We start from the raw sequence: 22336 nt of genomic DNA on the forward strand, positions 1-22336 counted from the left end.
AAAGTGACATGGCGCAGCGGCCCCTACATGATTACAATTGCTGCAGGTCCCAGATGTGGAACCCCATTGATCATATAGCGATGGCGTTTTCTAGTGATACGCCATCACTTTGTAAAATGAGAATCTATAATATAACGCTATAAGCGTCACTCTGTCCGAAGCCTTCATAGACTGCGCAAGCGCGACGCGCCTGCGCAGTCTGGCTCCAGACAGAAGAAGGCATCCAGTGGTTACAGGTAAGAGGAGTGTGTACGGCGCCGGAGATGGCGATACACGTAGACACTGAATGCATACCGCGATCTCCGGCGCCATACTTACCTGACCGGGAGGAGCGTTGCCGCGGCACTTCTCTTCTCGCCGGAGACCGGGGCAGGAGTGCGGCGTCAGAATCGCACATGCGCATAGCGCTATCTCGCGCCATTTTACTGAAGACACATTTGCAGTGTGTCTTCAGCAATATGGCGCTGGACAGCGCAGTATGGGCATGTGCGTACTTAGGCGCCGCTCTCCTCCCCCGACCTCCGGCAGAGCGGGTCAGCGCTGGAGCACAGGGAAGAAAGGCGAGTATAAATGTTTTGTTTTTGTATATGCGCAGTTTAATAGGGGTGAGGGGGACCATACATATCAGGATAGGGGGTGAGAGGACCATGCATAACAGGATAGGGGGGTGAGAGGACCATGCATACTAGGATAGGGGGGTGAGGGGACCATGCATACCAGGATAGGGGGGTGAGGGGTACCATGCATACCAGGATTGGGGATGAGGGGACCATGCATACCAGAATTGGGAGGTAAGGGGTGCCATGTATACCAGAATTGGGGGGTAAGGGGTGCCATGTATACCAGAATTGGGGATGAGGGGACGATGCATACCAGGATTGGGGGGTGAGGGGGTACCATACATCCTACGATAGGGATGAGGGGGGACCATGCATACCAGGAATGGGGGGGGGTGAGGGGACCATACATACCAGAATAGGGATGAGGGGGCAATGCATACCATTATAGGGATGAGGGGGCCATGCATAGCAGGATAGGGATGAGGGGAACCATGTATACCAGGATAGGGATGAGGGGTGCCATGCATACCCGGATAGGAGGGGGGCAAGCACATACCAGGATGGGAGACCATGTACCAATAAAAATGCTTGCCACCCAGGCGTAGAACGGGTTCAATAGCTAGTACATATTTAAAACACTTAGAAGGCTTTTATACTTTTACCAGGGCATTACAGTAACCCTAATCCAAGGGGCATAGCTGAGCTGTGCATGCGGTGAGACCTATATTATCTCAGCTCCCGAGGCACTCATCCTGAGCGAACCATTTTGAGGCAGAGGAGCGGACCAGCGACAGACTCACCAGCTTCTGTAAAGGTGAAGGGTCCCGATTTATGGAGGACGAGGAGTCTGAGTCCCCTGAACTAGGGCTAACCCCTTGTGGGCATAAATGATCTACTTTAGCATCTATAGGGAAAAGTTGTATCCTTGAAGGGGTTTCCCAGGAGGACTCCACTTCCCTGCAAGAAGTTCTAAATGCAGTTAATAAATGCAACCTTACTCTCACTCTCAGTACTCTGTAGGGAAAAGTTGGCCATATACAAGAATCAATTTCTATAATATGTCATCACGTGCATAAAGAGGTGGAATGCACCACAGCACTGGAAAAGCAGAGTTAGTGAGCTGTAAGATGCTTTTGTGCCAGTCTGCAGAGATATACCGAGTCACACACAAGCAGTCGATTGCCAAGGCTGATGACCTGGAAAATCGTTAGAGACGCAATAATATTAGACCGTTGGGGGTCCTTGAAAAGAATAAGGGACATGACACAGATTACTTTTTTGAAAAATGGCTACTGGATACCTTTGGCAGAGATATCTTTGCTGCTTTGATTGCGGTGTAGAAAGCTCACAGGGTCCCCATGAGAACAGGCCCAGTGGGCAGATCCAACAGGCCAATTTTGATCAAAATACTGCACTACAATGACCAAGACATCATATTAAGGAAAGCAAGAGAGAAGCAAAACATTAAGCTAGGGGAACATAGAAAAAAATCTCTTTTCCCAGACTTCTCAGTGGAGATCTGCAATACTCGATGATTTATCCAGCCAAGCTCAGTGTGGTTGCCGCTTGGCATGAATACCTTCTTTGAGTCATCAAAAGATGCACTTAGATGGCTGGAGAGTTATGAAAAACAAATCCGGCAGGAGGAGACTGAAGGGCCCGAGACAGCCTTAATGCTTGCTGACACTGAAAGATTCTTCTTCTCAATACCAGTTACCTCTTGCAAGGCTCACCGTTGCAGGACTGAGGCCTAACTTAATGCTACTATGCGGCATTAATACTACTGTGGCTGGTATTTGTGGTCAAAACATCTGTTACTTACTTTAACTTCTACATTAGTGCGGCGGGTCCTCCGCTAAGACACTAACAGAAAGGTAAATTTTATTTCTTCATTCACAGGTGCATGCACCTAATGGTTAATGGTTTGCTTGAGCCCCATCCCTTACTGGTAAGGGTAGAGTTACAACATAAATGGGATAGGTTTTATTGGTTCATAGTTGGGAGTAGATAGGGGCGGGGGTTTGGAATGCTTCTGCATAAAAATTTGGATTCTTACCGGGAGAATGGTCGACTCACAAGGATCATCTTCTTCCATGGATGTTCTTAAAGATCGGTACTATGATTGATTTTATTTCTTGGAATATTCAAGGTTTGAGCAACAATTCCAAAATATTGGAATCCTTGACTATATTAAAAGATTCAACCCCTCAATAATAGGGCTACCGTTGAGCCAGTATCACTAAACACCCCGGTAATAGGGGTTTTAAATATGGTAGCAATGAGGAATGGATTGTCCTTTATGCGGATGATTTGTTGATAATTTGAACATCTCTTTCCCATTAATAATGGATATCCCCCCGGATAATAATAACGTACATTTGTTGATAATTTGAACATCTCTTTCCAATTAATAATGGATACCCCCTGGATAATAATAACGTACATCTTCAACCAAATTGAATCTTTAGCAATCCTGGTGGTGCAAAAGTTCAAGTACCTAGACATATATGTTACCAGAGAGGTTAATGACTAGATCCCCTTAAACCCAAATCCTCCAGTAGTTAAGTGAAGAAATAAAATTGAAGTATGGTAAAAAAAAAAAAACTCCTCTCTGCCCTTGAGAGAACAAACCCTCTGTACTCTATGCCTTATATAATTCTGCTGTTTGGATGCCAAAATACTGGTTTTAAAAAATGTAGACTATCTACCTTGTAACCAATCTTGAGGTCTTCGCATTCCTGGCTGCAGCCACTCATAATCTTATTCTGACACTCATTGATGAAGCAGTTGAGCTCGTCTGAGCCGTCCCCGCAGTCATTGTTGTTGTCACACATGAGATGCTCTGGGATACACTTGCTGTTTTTGCACAGGTAGAACGTGTCATTGCATTTGCCTTCTGCAGATAGAAAAAAAAAATCATCCATTTATCAGAATTTCCTCTATAAACCGATATTATTATGTGTATGTAACTATGTAAAGGGTGCACATTAATAAAGCACTCATTTACAGCTCCTAGTCTTACCGGTGCTGGTACAACGCGGATTCTTCGGTGCCTCATCGGACTTATCATGGCAGTCAAATTCTCCATCACATTCCCACTGTTTGTTTAGTAGGCAACGGCCATTAGCACACCGGAACTCATCCGGGCCACAGGTAGGGTACTCTAATCAGTGTATTAAAAGAAAAACCTTGTTAGAAAAGGGGAACGGTCAGATGTTACCGTCATTCATGGATCTGGCAGTAGAGGATAGGTGCTCATAGGAACACACAGTGAATAGACAAAAACTAAAAATATGGAGATGCAGAATTTTGGGGCCAACGCACCGCATTCAGGAGACTCGTCTGATCCGTCACTGCAGTCGGCATCATGGTCGCACACAAACTGCTTGGGAATACACTGCTGGTTCTGACACATGAACTCTTTTGAGTCGCAGGTATTGTTGAAAACTGGAAGTTAAGAGACATTACCTTTATTTATTGTTTTTTCATAGAGCTGTAATAAAAGCGGTTATCTGGCTTAGACATGAATGCAACCCTCCAAATAGCTTATAAGGGGTCCGTAAGTCAAAAGCCGATTTGGACACACGGAGATTAGTCAACAATAAACAAGCTACCGATCGCTGAGGAGTAAGGCTATGTGCGCACAATGTGTATTTGCTTGCAGAAATTTCTGCAAGGTTTCTGCATCTCTTGGCAGAAAAACGCAGCGGAAAATACGTGCATTTTTGCATGAGTTTTTGTAAATCCATAGAGCTAAACAGAGATATATTATTAAAAAAAAAAAAGAAAAAAGTATTGTGATGTAATTTCCTTGTTCAACCCCTTCTTTTTCATTCTCCATTTTGGAATTGAAGACCATAATGACATTACATACCATGTTCAAATTTATAATGTTTACACATACAAATATAAGCGAATACCAAGCCCGAGGTTTAGTAATAAACAGGTGTCAGCCAGATACCCTCAATAATAAAAAGGTACACACGCATGTACAATCACTAGCATATGTAGGAGCATTAACCAGGGGAAGAGTCTTGAGGAGATCATTTGCATATTCCCAGTGCCTTCTGGGATAAGTGAAGAGTCTCCGCGAGCTCAACGATCACTGGGTTTTGGCCGTTGCAGCTGAAAAGAGGAAATCGGAAAACCAGGGGAAGAGTCTTGAGGAGATCATTTGCATATTCCCAGTGCCTATCGGCGCGCGAATTTTGACTCATCTTTCATCGTTTTTAAGAAATCTCAAGATGGAAGAGGCCAGGAGCCATTTGGTGAGCTGCATTTCTTGCTACATGTTCACAGATTTACCAGTGGAAAAGCCAAAACTTCACATGCCACAAATGCAAGCTTGTGTCCCTGTTGGAGGAAAAGTTGCAAAATCTCGAAGAGAGGTTAGCTACGTTGAAGATCATTAAGGAAGGTGAAGAGTTCTTGGACAGAGCAGAATTATCTCTTCATGTTACAGAAAGAGAAGAAATTCGAAGTGCACCTGAAGAAACAGAGGAATGGAGACATGTGACCCAGAGAAGCAGGTGGATCAGGAGGCAGTCAGCACCCATACTGCTCAGAAACCAGTACCAGGCTCTCACGCAGGAAAACGATGAAGAAATACATCAGGATAAGACTTTGCCAACAAACAGCAACCTTGTACGCCTTAAAAGTCCTCCTGGATGGAGAAAGAAAAATGTTGTGAAGAAGAAACGGAGAGTGGTGGTCATGGGGGATTCCCTATTGAGAGGAACAGAGGCCGCTATCTGCAGACCGGATATAACTTCAAGAGAAATGTGCTGTCTTCCAGGTGCAAAAATTAAAGAAGTGTCTGACAGGATATCAGGACTCTTCAGACCTACAGATGACTACCCATTCCTGCTACTACATGTGGGGACAAATGACACCGCAAGAAACGACCTGGAAACCATCTGCAGAGACTTTGAAGACTTAGGCAAGAAAGTGAAAGAACTGGGAGCGCAGGTGGTCTTCTCTTCCATCCTCCCAGTGGATGGCCATGGAACAAGGAGGTGGAATAAGATTCTGCAGGTGAACAACTGGCTACGTCGATGGTGCCGTCAGCAACGATTTGGATTTCTGGATCACGGAGTGAACTACTTATACGATGGACTACTTGCTAGAGATGGGGTGCACCTTACGAAGACTGGAAAGCATGTATTTGGAAGTCGCCTTGCTACACTTGTAAGGAGAGCTTTAAACTAGAACAACATGGGAAGGGAAGCAAAAGACCAGAAAAAGCCATACACCTGACAAATGCTATTGAGAACTCTGCTATTAGAAGTGGAAAGGAAGAACAAAGACAAAAGAATCTAATTAATAAAAATATTGGAGAAAGAGAAACCAATCACAAACTAAAATGTTTCTATACTAATGCACAAAGCATGGGCAACAAACAAGGAGAATTGGAACTACTAACACAGGAAAAGAAATATGATGTCATTGGAATCACTGAAACTTGGTGGGACAATACACATGATTGGAATACAAGACTAGAAGGATACAACTTATTTGCAAGAAACAGACTTGATATACGAGGAGGGGGTGTCGCATTGTATGTTAGAAACGCGTATATCTGCACAGAGATTGAAGCTTCAGAGACTGGGAGTTCTGTGGAAACTGTTTGGGTAAGAATACAAGGACAGAACAATGGAAAGGACACCATTGTAGGCATTCACTACAGGCCGCCTGTGCAAGCTGAAGATATGGATGAACTCTTTATGCATCAAATGGCCAAGTTCTCCAAAAAATATGACATAGTTGTCATGGGAGATTTCAACTATCCAGACATTTGTTGGGAATCTCTCTCAGGCAAAACTAACAGGTCAAGGAAATTCTTATCCTCTCTTGCTGACAACTTTATCTTCCAAAAGGTAAGGGAGAAAACAAGGGGAACTGCTACCTTGGATCTAATCCTTATAAACAGGGAGGAAATGGTTGAGGAGGTAAAAGTGGCTGGGACCCTAGGAGGTAGCGACCATGCTATTTTAGAATTTTGGATAACTAGAGGCGGAAGACCTGTGAAGACTCAGACGTCAAGGTTAGATTTCAGAAAGGCAGATTTTAAGGGATTCAGAAAGAGAATTGGAGGGATCCAATGGCTGGATATCCTTAAAGACAAAAATGTCCAGGAAGGATGGGAAATCTTGAAAAATGAAATTCTCAAAGCACAGTTGTTAACAATTCCGAAAAGAGGGAAGAATAGGAAGCATTTAAGGAAACCAGGATGGATGAACACAGAACTTAAGCACATGCTAAAAAGGAAGAAAAAATGTTTATAAAATGGAAAGAGGGAGGCATATCTAAAGAAGAATATAATGCTGTCTGCAGAACCTGCAGGGCACAAATCAGATTATCTAAAGCTGAAAATGAATTGAGGCTTGCAAGAGATGTCAAAAGCAATAATAAAGGATTTTGGGGATATGTCAACAGTAAAAGAAAAGTCAAAGATGCTATAGGATTTTTACAGGATGAAAATGATGAAATGGTAAGACAGGATGTTGAGAAGGCTGAACTTTTAAATTCCTATTTTGCATCTGTTTTCTCTCAGAAAGGAAACGTAACATCAACTGTTATTCACTGTCCTATTAAGGGAATAGAAGAATCCAGGATATCTATAAACAGAAAGATAGTGAGGAAACACTTAGTTAACCTAAATGAATTCAAGTCTCCAGGTCCAGATGAATTACACCCCAGAGTACTGAAGGAGATAGCAGAAGAAATTTTTGAACCCCTCTCCATAATCTTTGAAAATTCTTGGAGAACAGGAGAAGTGCCAGAAGACTGGAGAAGAGCAAATGTTGTTCCTATCTTCAAAAAGGGGAAGAAGGTGGACCCAGGCAACTATAGGCCGGTGAGTCTGACTTCTATACCAGGAAAGATCTTTGAACAAATTATTAAACAACATGTATGTCAATACCTGGATAAGAATGAAGTGATTAAACAGAGTCAGCATGGGTTTGTAACTAATAAGTCATGTCAGACTAACTTAATTTCCTTCTATGACGGTATCACTGATTGGGTGGATCAAGGAAATGCTGTAGATATAGTATATCTTGACTTCAGCAAAGCATTTGACAAAGTCTCTCATACAATCCTTATTGAAAAAATGACTAAGTATGGAATGGACAAGGCAACTGTTAGGTGGATTCATAACTGGCTTAGTGATCGGACCCAAAGAGTGGTCGTAAATGGCTGCACATCCAGTTGGAAGAATGTCTCAAGTGGGGTACCACAGGGCTCTGTCCTGGGCCCTGTATTATTCAACATCTTTATCAACGATTTAGATGAAGGAATTGAGGGTAAACTGATTAAATTTGCTGATGACACAAAGCTAGGAGGGATAGCTAATACTAGAGAAGAGAGAGAGAGGATTCAAAAAGATTTAAATAAACTGGAGAAGTGGGCAGCAACTAACAGAATGGTTTTTAACAGGCAGAAATGCAAAGTACTACATCTGGGCAATAAAAATGAAAAAAGCATATATACAATGGGAGGAATAGGGCTAAGTGACAGCTCATGTGAAAAAGACTTGGGTATACTAATAGATCACAGACTGAATATGAGTCAACAGTGTGATGCAGCAGCAAAAAAGGCAAATGCAATTCTAGGATGTATTAACAGAAGCATACAGTCTAGATCACGTGAAGTCATTATTTCCCTCTACTCCTCTTTGGTCAGACCTCATCTGGAATGTTGTGTCCAGTTTTGGGCACCACATTTTAAAAAAGACATCAACAAACTGGAGCAAGTTCAGAAAAGAGCGACCAGAATGGTGACCGGTCTGCAAACCCTGTCTTATGAGGAAAGGTTGCAGGATTTGGGAATGTTTAGCTTGCAAAAGAGAAGACTGAGAGGAGACTTAATAGCTGTCTACAAATATCTAAAGGGCTGTCACATTGTAGAAGGATCAACTTTATTCTCATTTGCACAAGGAAAGACTAGAAGCAATGGGATGAAACTGAATGGGAGGAGACACAGATTAGATATTAGAAAAAACTTTTTGACAGTTAGAGTGATCAATGAGTGGAACAGGCTGCCACGAGAAGTGGTGAGTTCTCCTTCAATGGAAGTCTTCAAACAGAGGCTGGACAGACATCTGACTGGGATGATTTAGCGAATCCTGCTTTGAGCAGGGGGTTGGACCAGATGGCCCAGGAGGTCCCTTCCAACTCTACGATTCTATGATTCTATGATTCTAATATAATTAACCCACATGTGCTGTAACAAAACAGCAACCATCAGGAATCTGCATGAGACGCAATATCTGTTTATTTTTCAAAATTGTGTGGGCTCCCGCACAATTTTCACAACCAGCAGAGGGAAAGCCGACGGCTGATGATAATATCCTGGGAAGGAGCCAATACCCATAAAGGTTCCGAGGCTTTTAACCCCTTTACCCCAAGGGTGGTTTGCACGCTAATGACAGGGCAAATTTTTACAATTCTGACCACTGTCCCTTATATGAGGTAATAACTCTGGAACGCTTCCATGGAGAGGTGATTCTGATAGTGTTTTCTCGTGATATATTGCACTTCATGATAGGGGTAAATTTGTTTGATATGACTTGCGTTTATTTGAAAAGAAATGGAAATTTGGTGAAAGTTTTGAAAATTTCGCAATTTTCCAACGTTGAATTTTCATGCTCTTAAATCACAGAGATATGGCAAACAAAATACTTAAAAAGTAACATTTCCCACATGTCTACTTTACATCAGCACAATTTTGGAACCAAAATATTTTTTTGTTAGGACGTTGTAAGGGTTAAAATTTGACCAGCGATTTCTCATTTTTACAACACCATTTTTTGTTTAGGGACCACATCACATTTAAAGTCACTTTGAGGGGTCTATATGATAGAAAATACCAAAAAGTGGCACCATTCTAAATACTGCACCCCTCAAGGTGCTCAAAACCACATTCAAGAAGTTTATTAACCCTTCAGGTGCTTCACAGGAATTTTTGGAATCTTTAAAAAAAAAAAAAATGAACATTTAACTTTTTTTCACAAAAAAATTACTTCAAGTCCAATTTTTTTTATTTTCCCAAGGATATCAGGAGAAATTGGACCACAAAAGTAATTGTGCAATTTGTCCTGAGTACACTGATACCCTATATGTGGGGGGTAAACCACTGTTTGGGCATATGGCAGCACGCGGAAGGGAAGGAGCGCCGTTTGACTTTTTCAACGCAAAATTGGCTGGAATTGAGATCGGACGCCATGTCGCCTTTGGAGAGCCCCTGATGTGCCTAAACAGTGGAAACCTCCCAATTCTAACTCCCACCCCCCACAAGTGACCCAATTTTGGAAACTAGACCCCCAAGGAACTCCTCAAGATGTGTGGTGATCACTTTGAAACCCCAAGTGCTTCACAGAAGTTTATAACGTAGAGCCATAAAAATAAAATCATTTTTTTCCACAAAAATGATTTTTTCGCCCCCAATTTTTTATTTTCCCCTGGGTAACAGAAGAAATTGGACCCCAGGAGTTATTGTGCAATTTGTCCTGAGTATGCCAATACCTCATATGTGGGGGTAAACCACTGTTTTGGCGCATGGCAGAGCTCAGAAGGGAAGGAGAGCCGTTTGACTTTTTCAACGCAGAATTGGCTGGAATGGAGATCAGACGCCATGTCGCGTTTGGAGCCCTTGATGTGCCTAAACAGTGGAAACCCCCCAATTCTAACTCCAACCCTAACCCCAACACACCCCTAACCCTAATCCCAACACTAACCATAACCCTAACCACAAACCTAACCCTAACACACCCCTAACCCTAATCCCAACCCTAATGGGAAAATGGAAAGAAATACATTTTTTTTTAAATTTTATTATTTTTCCCTAACTAAGGGGATGATAAAGGGGGGTTTGATTTACAAAACCTCACATGACTCTTTGGTCATATGGAAAAATTATAGCTCTCAAAATGTGGTGATGCAAAAACTATTTTTTGCATCGCTTTATTCTGCGAGCTATATCTTTTTTATTTTTTTGCTGATGACACTGTATGGTGGCTTGTTTTTTGCGGGACAAGATGACATTTTTCAGCGGTACCACATTTATTTATATCCATTTTTTTGATCACGTGTTATTCCACTTTTTATTCGGCGGTATGATGATAAAGCATTGTTTTTTTGACTTTTTAAAAAATTTTTAAGGGGTTCACTAAAGGGGTTAGCTAGTGGGACAGTTTTATAGGGCGGGTTGTTACGGACACGGCGATACTAAATATGTGTACTTTTATGGTTTTTTTTCTTTTTACATAAAGAAATGTATTTATTGGGGAATATTTTTTTCTTTATTTAGGATTTTTTTTAAAATACTTTTCACATGTATTTTTTTTTTCCCTTTTCTACACTGTCCCAGGGTGGGACATCACTATATAATGTCAGATTGCTGATCTGACACTGCACTGTGTCAGATCAGCGATCTGACGGGCAGTGCAGGAGGCTTCTCAGCAGGCACTGAGAAGCTACCTCCTTGCAGGACCCCGCAGCCATCTTGGATCCGGGGTCCTGCAGGAAGGAGGCCCTCAGAACAACACGATCACATCGCATTGTTCTGAGGGTCTTGGAGAAGCACACAGGGAGCCCCCTCTCTGCCCGATGCTTCTCTATGCCACCGGAACACTGCGATCATGTTTGATCATAGTGTGCCGGGAGCGGTCCGTGACCACTCCTGGCACATAGTGCCGGGTGTCAGCTGTGATAATCAGCTCACACCCGGCCGCGATCAGCTGCGCTCACCCCCGTGAGCGCAGCTGATCGCAATAACGTACTATCCCGTCCACGGTCACACGGGCCCTGGTCACCTGGATGGGATAGTACATCAAATGTCAAAAAGGGGTTAATATCAGCTCACAGCTGTTTGCTTAGTCTTTACTGGCTAGTTTACAGGGGAACCCCAGAAAAAAATTGACATGGGGTCCCCCTATAAAATCGAACCAGCAAAGGCTAGGCAGAGAGCTGTGGGCTGATATTAATAGCCTGGGAAGGGGCTATGGATATTGGCCACCCCAGGCTAAAAACATCAGCTCTCAGTTGCTCCAGAAATGGCGCATCTTATAGATGCCCCAATTCTGGCACTTAACCTTGCTCTTCCCACTTGCCCTTTAGCGGTGCAAAGTGGGGTTCATATTTGTGGGGTTGGTGACACCTTTGTATTGTCAGGTGATATCAAGCCCACAGGTTAGTAATGGAGAGGAATCTATAAGACACCTGTCCATTACTAACTCCATAGTGATATTCCATTGCGCTTTGGGGCCATTTAGGCGCGTATAAAACTGCCGCAAAAACGCATTATGTGCACATAGCCTAAAAGGTTTGTTTGTCCAGTGATCTAGTCTTTTACGCTGACATAAAAATGATAGTTCTTGGCAGCACCTCATGGAAACCATGCATGTGCTGCCGACAAGCTGATGCTGTATGGTGAAAGAAAGATCATATTAACGATTATTTGTCCAAATAAAGTTTTCGTGAATAGGCCAGTAAACTAGTATGTAGTTATCAGTGCTCCTTAAACCTCTTCCTTACCGATGACGGAATAGTACGTCATCGGTAAGGTTCCCCGCTTTGAGGTGGGCTCCGACGGTGAGCCCACCTCAAAGCTGCGACATGTCAGCTGTTTTGAACAGCTGACATATGTGCGCAGTAGGCGCGAGCGGAATCGCCGTCCGCCCGCACCTATTAACTAGTTAAATCCCGCTGTCAAAGCTGACAGCGGGCATTTAAAAAGCATTTCCGTCCGCCAGGCTGGAAATGAGCTCATCGCCGACCCCCGTCACGTGATCAGGGGTCGGCGTCACGTTGCCTGGACAACTACAGGTGTTATGAACAGGTAGCCGAAGAGGAAATAAAAAACAATACAAGCTAAGTCTCAGAAAACCAAAGAGGTTGGTAACTATGCAGACTGCAGACCCCTGATCCTAACACGCAACTAGCAGCAGTCGTGGAGCGTTCCTACGGTGGTCCTAGATGCCTCGTCACAACCGGGGAACTAGATAAGCCTAAAGCAGGAAAAGAGGGAAACTAACTGCCCCAGAGCAGACCCCAAAGGAGAGACAGCCCCCCACATGTATTGACGGTGAAAAAAGATGAAAACACAAACAAAGGCTGAGCAAACGATGGGGCCCGACTAACTAGAAAAGACAGGTAAGAAAAGACACTGTCTGCAGTCTGCCAAAAAACCCTACAAAATGTCCAACACAACTGATAGCAAAATTAACCCTGAAGTCACTAGACTTCTCCCACCATATCAGCACTCTGAAATATTCTGAGACAGAGCAAAAAGAGGCCAATCTAATAAGAGACAAAAAAAAAGCAATTTGGCAAATAAGAGTGGAAATTCAGCACAACCCAGCCAGGCTGGCTGACCACACAAAAAACTGAAAAGACCAACAAGAGCAAGTGTGAACAATAGCAAAAAACAAACTTATCTTTGAGAAGACTGGAACAGAGCTGAGTCCTAGACCTGAGAAGCAGACTGAATCACAAGCACCTGGATAGGGCGTCGGCTGTCTTATATCCAGTCTGATACTCCAGAGATCCAATCATTATCTTCCTCACCAGGTGGCAGATCACTACCACTCAAACCAACCTCACTACCTCCTGTCACCACCAGAGGGAGAACGGAAGGGGAACTCTCAACTGGTGGAGCAGAAAATGAGCTCATAACACACAGGTCTCATAGAGACCTCTATAGTTGTTCCAGGCAGATGGCTTTGAGCGCCACCCGGTGGTCGGCGCTCAAAGCACAGCAGTAAATCTGCTACAAATGGGCGATCTGCTCATCGCCCATATGGTTGTGCATGCTTCTAGCTTCCTATGGAGGCTATAGAAACATGCCAAAAGTTAAAAAAAAAAAGTTTAAAAATAAAAAAAACCTAAAAGTTCAAATCACCCCCTTTCGCCCAAATCAAAATAAAACAATAAAAAAAAATTCCACATACACATATTAGGTATCGCCGCGTTCAGAATCGCCCGATCTATCAAGAAAATAAAAGCATTAACCCGATCGCCAAAATGCAATAATGGGCGATCAAAAGAACGTATTTACACAAAAGTGGTATCATTGAAAACGTCAGCTCGGCACGCAAAAAATAAGCCCTCACCCGACCCCAGATCACGAAAAAGGAGATTTTTGTGTACTCACCGTAAAATCTCTTTCTCTTAGCCTTTAATTGGGGGACACAGAACCGTGGGTGTTATGCTGCTGTCCACTAGGAGGCGACACTATGCATAATCTGAAAAAGATTAACTTTGGCTCCTCCTCTGCAGTATACACCCCTGGACGGCGTCAGCCTTCTCCAGTTTTGTGCAAAAGCATTAGGAGGAATATACCAAAAACATAACCATGCCTGTAAGAAGGCTACTATAAACGAGCTTAAACAATATGAGAACCCAGCTCAAACAATATGAGAACCCAACCGTAACAACGGCCCGCAAGGGCAACAGAGTGGGAGCTGTGTCCCCCAATTAAAGGCTAAGAGAAAGAGATTTTACGGTGAGTACACAAAAATCTCCTTTACTCTGTCGCCTTATTGGGGGACACAGAACCGTGGGACGTCCCAAAGCAGTCCCTGGGTGGGAAGCAGTGGACGAATACAGTTTCCCAAATTTGGGGTACTGCCGCCTGCAGGACCCGTCTACCCAGGCTCGCATACGCTGAGGACTGGGTATGCACTCTGTAGTGTTTTGTAAATGTGTGCAGGCTAGTCCAAGTGGCTGCCTTACACACTTGATGTGCCGAGGCTTGATGCTGAATGGCCCAAGAGGCCCCTACCGCCCGCGTAGAGTGAGCCGTGATACCGTCCGGAAGAGGAGAATTGTTAAGGCGGTAGGCTTCTTGAATGGTGGACTTGATCCACCTAGCAAGGGTGGCTTTGGAAGCCGGTAGGCCCTTGCGAACGCCTTCTGGAAGAAGGAAAAGTGAATCAGACTTCCGGAAGGGAGCAGTCCTAGACACGTAAATACGCAATGCCCTGACAAGGTCAAGCGTATGCAGAGCCTTCTCCATTCTATGAACGGGAACCGGGCAAAGAGATGGTAGTGAGATTTCCTCATTGAGGTGGAAGGTGGACACAACCTTTGGAAGGAAGGATGGCACTGTACGGAGAACCACCTTGTCCTGATGAAAAACCAGGAAGGGTTGTCTGCAGGAAAGAGCTGAAAGTTCGGACACCCTGCGTAGCGAGGTGATTGCCACCAGGAAAAACCACTTTCTGTAATAGAAAGCGGAGTGAGACCCCCTTTAGGGGTTCAAAAGGAGGTGTCTGTAGTGCTGTCAAGACCAGGTTGAGGTCCCACGTCTCCGACGGATGTTTGTAGGGGGGAACCAATCGGGAAACCCCTTGGAGAAAAGTCTTCACTTGCGGCTTGTTAGCAATATGCCTCTGAAAGCGCTGACACTTGGCTCTTAAACGAGCCCAGGGATAGCCCGGCGTCCAGGCCTGACTGAAGGAAACCGAGGACCTTTGGAAGAGAATAGGGGAGTGGGATGTGCCCACGAGATTCGCACCATGTGAAGAAAGCCTTCCAGGTACGATAGTAAATCTTGGATGAAGTTGGCTTTCGAGCCCTGATCATGGTTTTAACAACGTCCGATGAAAAACCTGCTTGGGTCAAAAACCAGGTCTCAATGGCCAAGCCGTCAAATTGAGAGCCCCTGATTTCTGGTGGAAGAACGGGCCTTGTGACAGAAGGTCGGGACGTGTGGGGAGACGCCAGGGTGCGTCTGCTGTGAGTTGCACGACGTCGGCGTACCATGTACGCCTGGGCCAGTCTGGAGCGATCAGGATGGTGGGAACACCCTCTTGTTTGATCTTCCTCAGGACTCTGGAAATCAGGGGAAGGGGTGGAAAATGTACAGAAGCTGGAACTGGGTCCAGTCCTGAACCAGGGCATCTGCTCCGAGCAACTGCGGATCGCGCGTCCTGGCCATGAATTGGGAACTTTGGCATTGAGATGGGATGCCATCAGAACCACGTCTGGGGTCCCCCAACGATGGCAGATCTGATGGAAAACTTCGGGATGGAGAGACCACTCCCCCGAGTCCATTCCTTGATGGCTGAGATAGTCGGCTTCCCAGTTGTCCACACCCGGAATGTGGACCGCAGAGAGTACCGACCTCGCATCCTCCGCCCAGTGTAGGATACGTGTTACTTCGTTCATCGCCTGGATGCTGCGGGTGCCGCCTTGATGGTTCACGTATGCCACCGCCGTGGCATTGTCCGACTACACTCTGATATGAGAGTCTGCTAGCAAGTGATGGAAGGCTTTCAATGCCAGGAAGATGGCCCGAATTTCCAGGATGTTGATGGGCATGGTCACTTCCATTGGTGACCATTTGCCTTGCGCTCTGTGATGTTGGTGTACCGCGCCCCAACCCGTAAGGCTTGCGTCGGTGGTCAAAACCTTCCAGTGACCGGAGAGAAAGGATTTTCCCCTTGTAAGCGAGGTTGGCTGGAGCCACCAGTGCAGGGACCTCCTGGTTTTCGCTGATAACCGGAACTCCCTGTTGAGGGAGAACAGAGTCCTGTCCCAGGACTTGAGGATGGGGTCTGAGGTGAAACTGGGCAAGTGGTACCGCCTCCATTGCCGCTGCCATCCTGCCCAGTCCCCTCATGGCTTACCGGAGAGATCGGGGAAAACTGCGGAGGAGAGTGTGAACTCCCAAACGGAGGGCCAGTGCCTTGTCCCTGGGGAGGATCACCAGCCCCTGTAGGTGTCGAATAGCATCCCCAGGAAGGTCAGAGACTGACTCGGGGTAGTCGAGGACTTCTGTAAATTGACTAACCATCCCAGGCGACTCAGAGTGTCGATCGTGATTGAGACGTTGACCTCGCAGTCCTTGAAGGTGGGGTCCCCGATGAGCAGGTCGTCCAGGTATGGAACGACTACTATGCCTCTGGAGTGCAGAACGTCATTGGCAGCTGCCATGACCTATGTAAATGTTCTGGGAGCCGTGGCAAGACCAAACGGGAGGGCCACAAACTGGTAATGGTCTTGGTTGATTGCGAGTCTGAGAAATCTCTGATGGGCGGAGCAATCGGTATATGCAGGTATGCGTCCTGTATGTCTATGGAGGCGAGATATTCTCCTTCCTCCATGGACACAACGATTGACCGGAGGGATTTCATGCGAAGGTGACGAACTCGAACATACTTATTGAGTTGCTTGAGGTCTAGTATGGGTCGGACGCTGCCTCCCTTTTTGGGCACCACGAACAGGTTGGAGTAGAACCCTCGTAAGCGCTCGTCTGCTGGAACCGGTATTATGACTCCTGCTTGCAGGAGGGATGAAACCGCTTGATGGAAGGTTCGAGCTTTGAGTGGAGGTTTTGGAGGGACAGAGAGAAAAAAACCTGTGCGGTGGGCTGGTAGTAACTCGATCTTGTATCCTGAAGATACTATTTCCTTGACCCACCTGTCTTCTGTAATAGGCAGCCAGACCTGCTGAAAGAGTAGCAGTCGTCCGCCTACAAGTGGGGTGTTTTCCGGAGGGGATGAGTCATGATGAAGGAAAAGTCTGAGCTTTCCCTCCCTTGGATTTTGCCTGGCTTGCCTTTGACTGCCAGTTTCTGTCCGGCCTCTGTGCTGCCCGTGTGTTGTCCCTGCGAGGGGAACGGTTATGATTTTGTGCCGGGCGCGAGACGGACTAGTGGAAGAGATTATATCCTCAACTAGCGCAGTATTGCTAGGGGGACAAGGGAGCAGAGCGTTCCTTGTTTCGTTATCTGAGTTGGAGTCACATATGCCCTCTGAGTCCTTCGCATCGCTAAGGAGCTCCCTAGCGGGCGAACTAGGGCTGTTCTGTGGTCTGGGATCGTTGTGGAGATCCACATTGTCTTTCTCTATCAGGGGACGGTCTCGGTGACCTGTAGCCACTGTGCCTCTCCCTGGAGGGGGATGACCTAGTGCTATGTGAGGACGCAGATGAACGCGACCTGTGGGTCCGCTTACGTCTTGAACTGTCGTAAGCGGCCTGTTCCTGATACCGGACGTCCCTTTGCTGGGTAACGTTCATAGCCGAGACATGACCCTGCAGTAGCGTTCAGGTTATCTATAGACTTTGTCATAGACTGCGACATCTGAGTCGCCCATTCCGGCGCAGTAGCGGCCGCAGAAGCGTTGCTGTTCTTTGGGTACAGTCCCGGCAGTGCGGGTACGTGCTGCCGCTGGGGAGAGTGGCCTTGCAGGCTGTGCAGACTGCGTAAAAGCAGTCTTGCCTGGTCCTTTTCCTTGAGCCCGACATAGTACCTATTCGCAGAGGCCCTACAGGGGTATCTACGCAGAGGAAAGGAGGAGTAGGGGAGCGTTATAGGTTACAGGAACTCACAGCTGAGTACAAAGAACCCAGCTGTGATCTTACCCCACCGGTGCTCCCCCTAGGTCCAGCGCTGATAAATCCCACGTCTTGTGCCCCCCAGAGACCGCTGTGCTGCCTTCAGTTTCTTCAGGTGCAGCAAGATGGCCACCGGATTCTGAGGTGGAGGGGGAAGGGGGCAGAGAGCTGAAAAGGGCGCGCGGAGCTATCTAAAAGCACGCCCTTCCTGTCTCGATCCGCCCCTTCTATGACACTGTAGTGTCATTTTTCGTCATCCGGGGGGAGGGCCGGGGGGGCGGGAATAAGGCGGCGACTTCGGCTAGGCCGAAGCCGCGGCCTAAATTTGATAGCTCATGCCCAGAAGGGCTCCAGGACGGCGCGGTTGTCCGGGGGAGGGTTGGATTCCAACCAGACCCCCCCTGGATTGAACAGTAGGCTAGCGGTGGGGACATGAGCGCCACCTGGGCCCTGTGGGGGGTCCCTTTGAGGCGCTATGCAGCTGGTGCTGCCGCAGAGACAGGGGTGCCAGGAGCCCTGTCTCTGACAAGTGCCATGCCTGCCTGCACCTCCCCTGGTCCAAACAGGAGCCTGCAGCTGGGCTGGGGTCCCTGAACATGTAAGTGGCCGAATGGTGCCTGGTACAGGCCCTACCTGCGGTGTCTCGACCTAATGCCCCAAGAGGGGGATTAGGGAGGGTGCTGCTGTCACCTTCAGGGGGCTTCGTCCTACCCTCGACCTCAACCCAGAGCCCAAGGAACTGGGGAAGGAGGTGGGGGGGCCTCGACTTCGAACCAGTACCCGAGGGACTGGGGAAGGAGCGACATGGGGAAGAGCCATCTCGACCTCAACCAGGTACCCCTTAATAGGGGACCGAGGAGGGAGCCATGCCGGGAGTCTCACTGGAGACCCGCTTTTCTTCATCTGTAATCCGTTGAAAAAAATTAAGGAAAAAAACGGAAGAGAGAAAAAAATCTTAGGTGTGCCTCCTTGCGACACTAAGCAAAAACTGGAGAAGGCCGACGCCGTCCAGGGGTGTATACTGCAGAGGAGGAGCCAAAGTTAAACTTTTTCAGATTATGCATAGTGTCGCCTCCTAGTGGACAGCAGCATAACACCCACAGTTCTGTGTCCCCCAATAAGGCGACAGAGTAAATGGAGATGCTACAGGTCTCAGAAAATTGCGCAATTTTTTTTTTTTTTTTTAGCAAACTTTGGAATTTTTTTTCACCACTTACATATGAGAAGATAGGCATGTTTGGTGTCTATGAACTCGTAATGACCTGGAGAATCATGATGGCAGGTCAGTTTTAGTTTCATCTAGTGAACCTAGCAAAAAAGCCAAGCAAAAAACATGTGTGGGATTGCACTTTTTTTGCAATTTCACCGCACTTAATATTTTTTTCCCGTTTTCGAGTACACGACATGGTAAAACCAATGGTGTCATTTAAAAGTACAACTCGTCCTGCAAAAATTAAGCCATCATATGGCCATAGTGATGGAAAAATAAAAAAGTTATGGCTCTGGAAAGAAGGGGAGCAAAAAACGAAAAATCAAAAAAAGCTGCGGGAGTGAAGGGGTTAACGGGATAATCCCAAAATCTATTATTTTTCTTTTCAAACCCCAAGTAGTCCAATAACCTTTCTGAAGTAACCCATCCATGCCTTCAAATACTGGCTAATATTGTCTCTCTGCTCAGTATCAATTGGGGGTCCTTCAGTGCTAACCATGTGATCACCATAAATTACATTTCCCACAACGCCCTGCTTCTTCTCCACGCTCCCTCCAGATTCCCTGTGATCTGTTAGTGGGCTCCGAGGCAGAAGGAGACTGCAGTACATAGTTTATAGTATTGTATCCATAAATATAATTCTTGTCTATCCCGAACACCCTGTGTAGAGGTTTCTGATTCTCTATCTTCCAAATCTGTATGTGTTTTAGATATATCTCCCCTATGTGTCCTCTCATGGCTCCAAAGTTACCTATAGCAACCAATCATAGAGCAGCTTTCAATTTACCTGATCTGTTTACCAAATGAAAGCTGGGCTCTGACTGGTTGCTGTGAGCAAAAGAAACACATTCTCTATCAGACAGTATAAAGGCCCATCTCTATGTGCATTGTATCCATTATAACAAATATGGACAGAAATGTGCATGCTGCTACACATTCACCATCTCACATCACAGTAAGAACAGGATCCCTACTATAGAAGAATACCCAGTGTCTACTGAGCATGTGCGACCTGTTATATAAGAACTACAGGTCATATCCATGGGCAACCAGTTAGGCAAAGGCCTCTGACTGGCAGGAGGCGATATCCGGAGCGGCAAAATTGATGGCATTTGACAACTATATTCATTTCAGGATTTTGAGCCTCTGAGCGGTGTCTGATATTTTGGGAATAGCTCTTTAATGGGTCAAAATCACCCACTTTAAATGCTCCTTAAGTACCTCCACATAAACACAAAGTATGTGTATGTGGAGGATTAGGACTCCATTTATTTTTCAAAGCATCTAACCAGATTACCTCTAATCAGATTAAAGGGAACCTGTCAGCAGCAATTTGCAAAGTAAAGTACACACACAGCCATATTAGCACTGGGATACCTGGGGTGAAGATATCCAAAGGGTGTTTTTTATCTTTGTGCATGGGGGTGATGGCGTGAGGGCAGGGTCTTACCTTACTGCACTGACCTCGGATTCATCCTGCCATTTGAATGACAGGTCACTGATCAGTCAGTGACCTGCCTCCTAGTTTAAATATCGCACTGCCAAAATAATTTCTGTGGTCTCTACGAAAAACTATCGTCTCCAACAAAATGGCGCAGGTAGCGCATGAGCAGTCATGTTTCCAAATTATCCCCCTTTTTCCTATCCTGCGCATGTGCCACTCATTGCCTTCAATAGCAAGATGTTTTGAGCTAGGTCTTCTCTTTGGCACGCTCCCGCTCTGACCTTCTGCACACAGTGTGTGCGCCGAAAAGTAAAGTAGTGACAATAAATGGCTTTACCCAACCGCTAACCATGAGTGGAGAAAAAGGTTTGGTGTTATCATTCATATTCTCTGAAAAAAGGACAAGAAAGCTGAAATTCTGCCGGGGTATGAAAATTTTTGAGCACAACAGTACATCCTTGTCTAAATTTTTCCTGTAGAGTGGTACTCCAGGCCACTCGACTCAGTAGGGGAACTGCAGCCGTCCCTTTATCTTGATTAAGGCCCTTAATTGCAGCCGTCCCTTTAACTTGAATACTGCAGCATGCCAAAAATGCCTTGTCCACTTGATGCTCTGAACCATAGGTGTTCCAGAAGTGAGACGTCCCATATACCAGCACTTTATAACATTGGAAATCCTAGGATATCACCAAAGTTCACAAACTCAGGATTAAATGGATATCTTACAAGTCTCTTTTAGATGACCATGTAAATTTTGTCCGGCTGGGAGGTCATTACAGAGAAAATTGGAAATGGACACAGGTTATATATGGAAATAGATATTCCATCACACGAATTATGCATTCAATAGGGGTAGCTTTCTCAAATTGGTGGCCTTTTACAGGTGTTTTGTGATGCGAAGAACAGAATTAAACAAGGTGCAGAAATTTGCTCACCACAGCCGGCATGGACGCTTTCATCCGCTCCATCTTGGCAGTCTTTATCTCCATCACACAGCCAGCGGCGGGGTACACACACATGGGTACTGGGACACTGGAAGGCTTCAGGGCTACATGTAGCAGATTCTGGAATACAGTGAAGCATTGCTGCTAACATTCGCCTCTGATGAAAAACAGGAAGGCAAAACTTTAGGCAGGTGACTTACGGCAACGGATGTCCTCGTCAGATTTGTCCCCACAGTCATCGGATCCATCGCACACCCAGTGTTTGGAGATACAGCGGTGGTTATTGCACTCGAACTGCATGGAGGTGCAAAACTTGTCTGCACAAAAGACAAAACAAAATCTCAAACAAGGAACTTGGTGAATAACGAGAACGAATCTTCTCCATAAATCTACAATTAGGCCCAACAAACAGCAGCCCATATGGTCCTCCATACAATTCAGTAAATCTTCGCATTTGCCTGCCAGCCCAGCCTGGTTCTCAGGTGGCAGCCACCTCAAGGAATGGTCATGTCACATTTTTTTTGATATTGCAGATTTTACACCTGTGCCATTAGAACTACGCTGCCAGTTCCTCCTTATCTCATGCTGACTGAAGCTGCATTTATACTGCACGATTATTGGGAACAAGTGTTCCTAGTAAACTGGATGCAGGTCAAAAATCTTGTTCGTTAGGTGAAATGATCTTTTGATTTGCTTAAAAGATCATCGTTCTTGGCATCACATCGCCCTATGTAAACAGAAGACGCGCTGCCGAGAACCAGGACAGCCTATGTGCACTATGACATACGTGTACAAGCAGTTGTAGTAAAAGTGTTGAATAAATAGAGACCCAAATA

General features: G+C 45.7%; 1 protein-coding gene across 1 annotated transcript in view; it reads right to left on the reverse strand.

Annotated features, from left to right (window-relative positions):
* LRP1 (LDL receptor related protein 1) overlaps positions 1-22336 on the reverse strand; it is a 518911-nt gene that overhangs the window by 92464 nt on the left and 404111 nt on the right. The window contains exons 51-55 of the mRNA XM_073576846.1: positions 21701-21817; positions 21492-21620; positions 3885-4007; positions 3583-3723; positions 3269-3456 (exon numbers count right to left, since the gene is read on the reverse strand). Coding sequence (XP_073432947.1) covers positions 3269-3456; positions 3583-3723; positions 3885-4007; positions 21492-21620; positions 21701-21817 — 698 coding nt within the window. The remainder of the gene's footprint in view (positions 1-3268; positions 3457-3582; positions 3724-3884; positions 4008-21491; positions 21621-21700; positions 21818-22336) is intronic.

The sequence above is a fragment of the Dendrobates tinctorius genome, unplaced genomic scaffold (genome assembly GCF_039654945.1).
Source record: "Dendrobates tinctorius isolate UK_male_01 unplaced genomic scaffold, ASM3965494v1 ptg000051l, whole genome shotgun sequence".
Taxonomy (NCBI): Eukaryota; Metazoa; Chordata; class Amphibia; order Anura; family Dendrobatidae; genus Dendrobates; species Dendrobates tinctorius.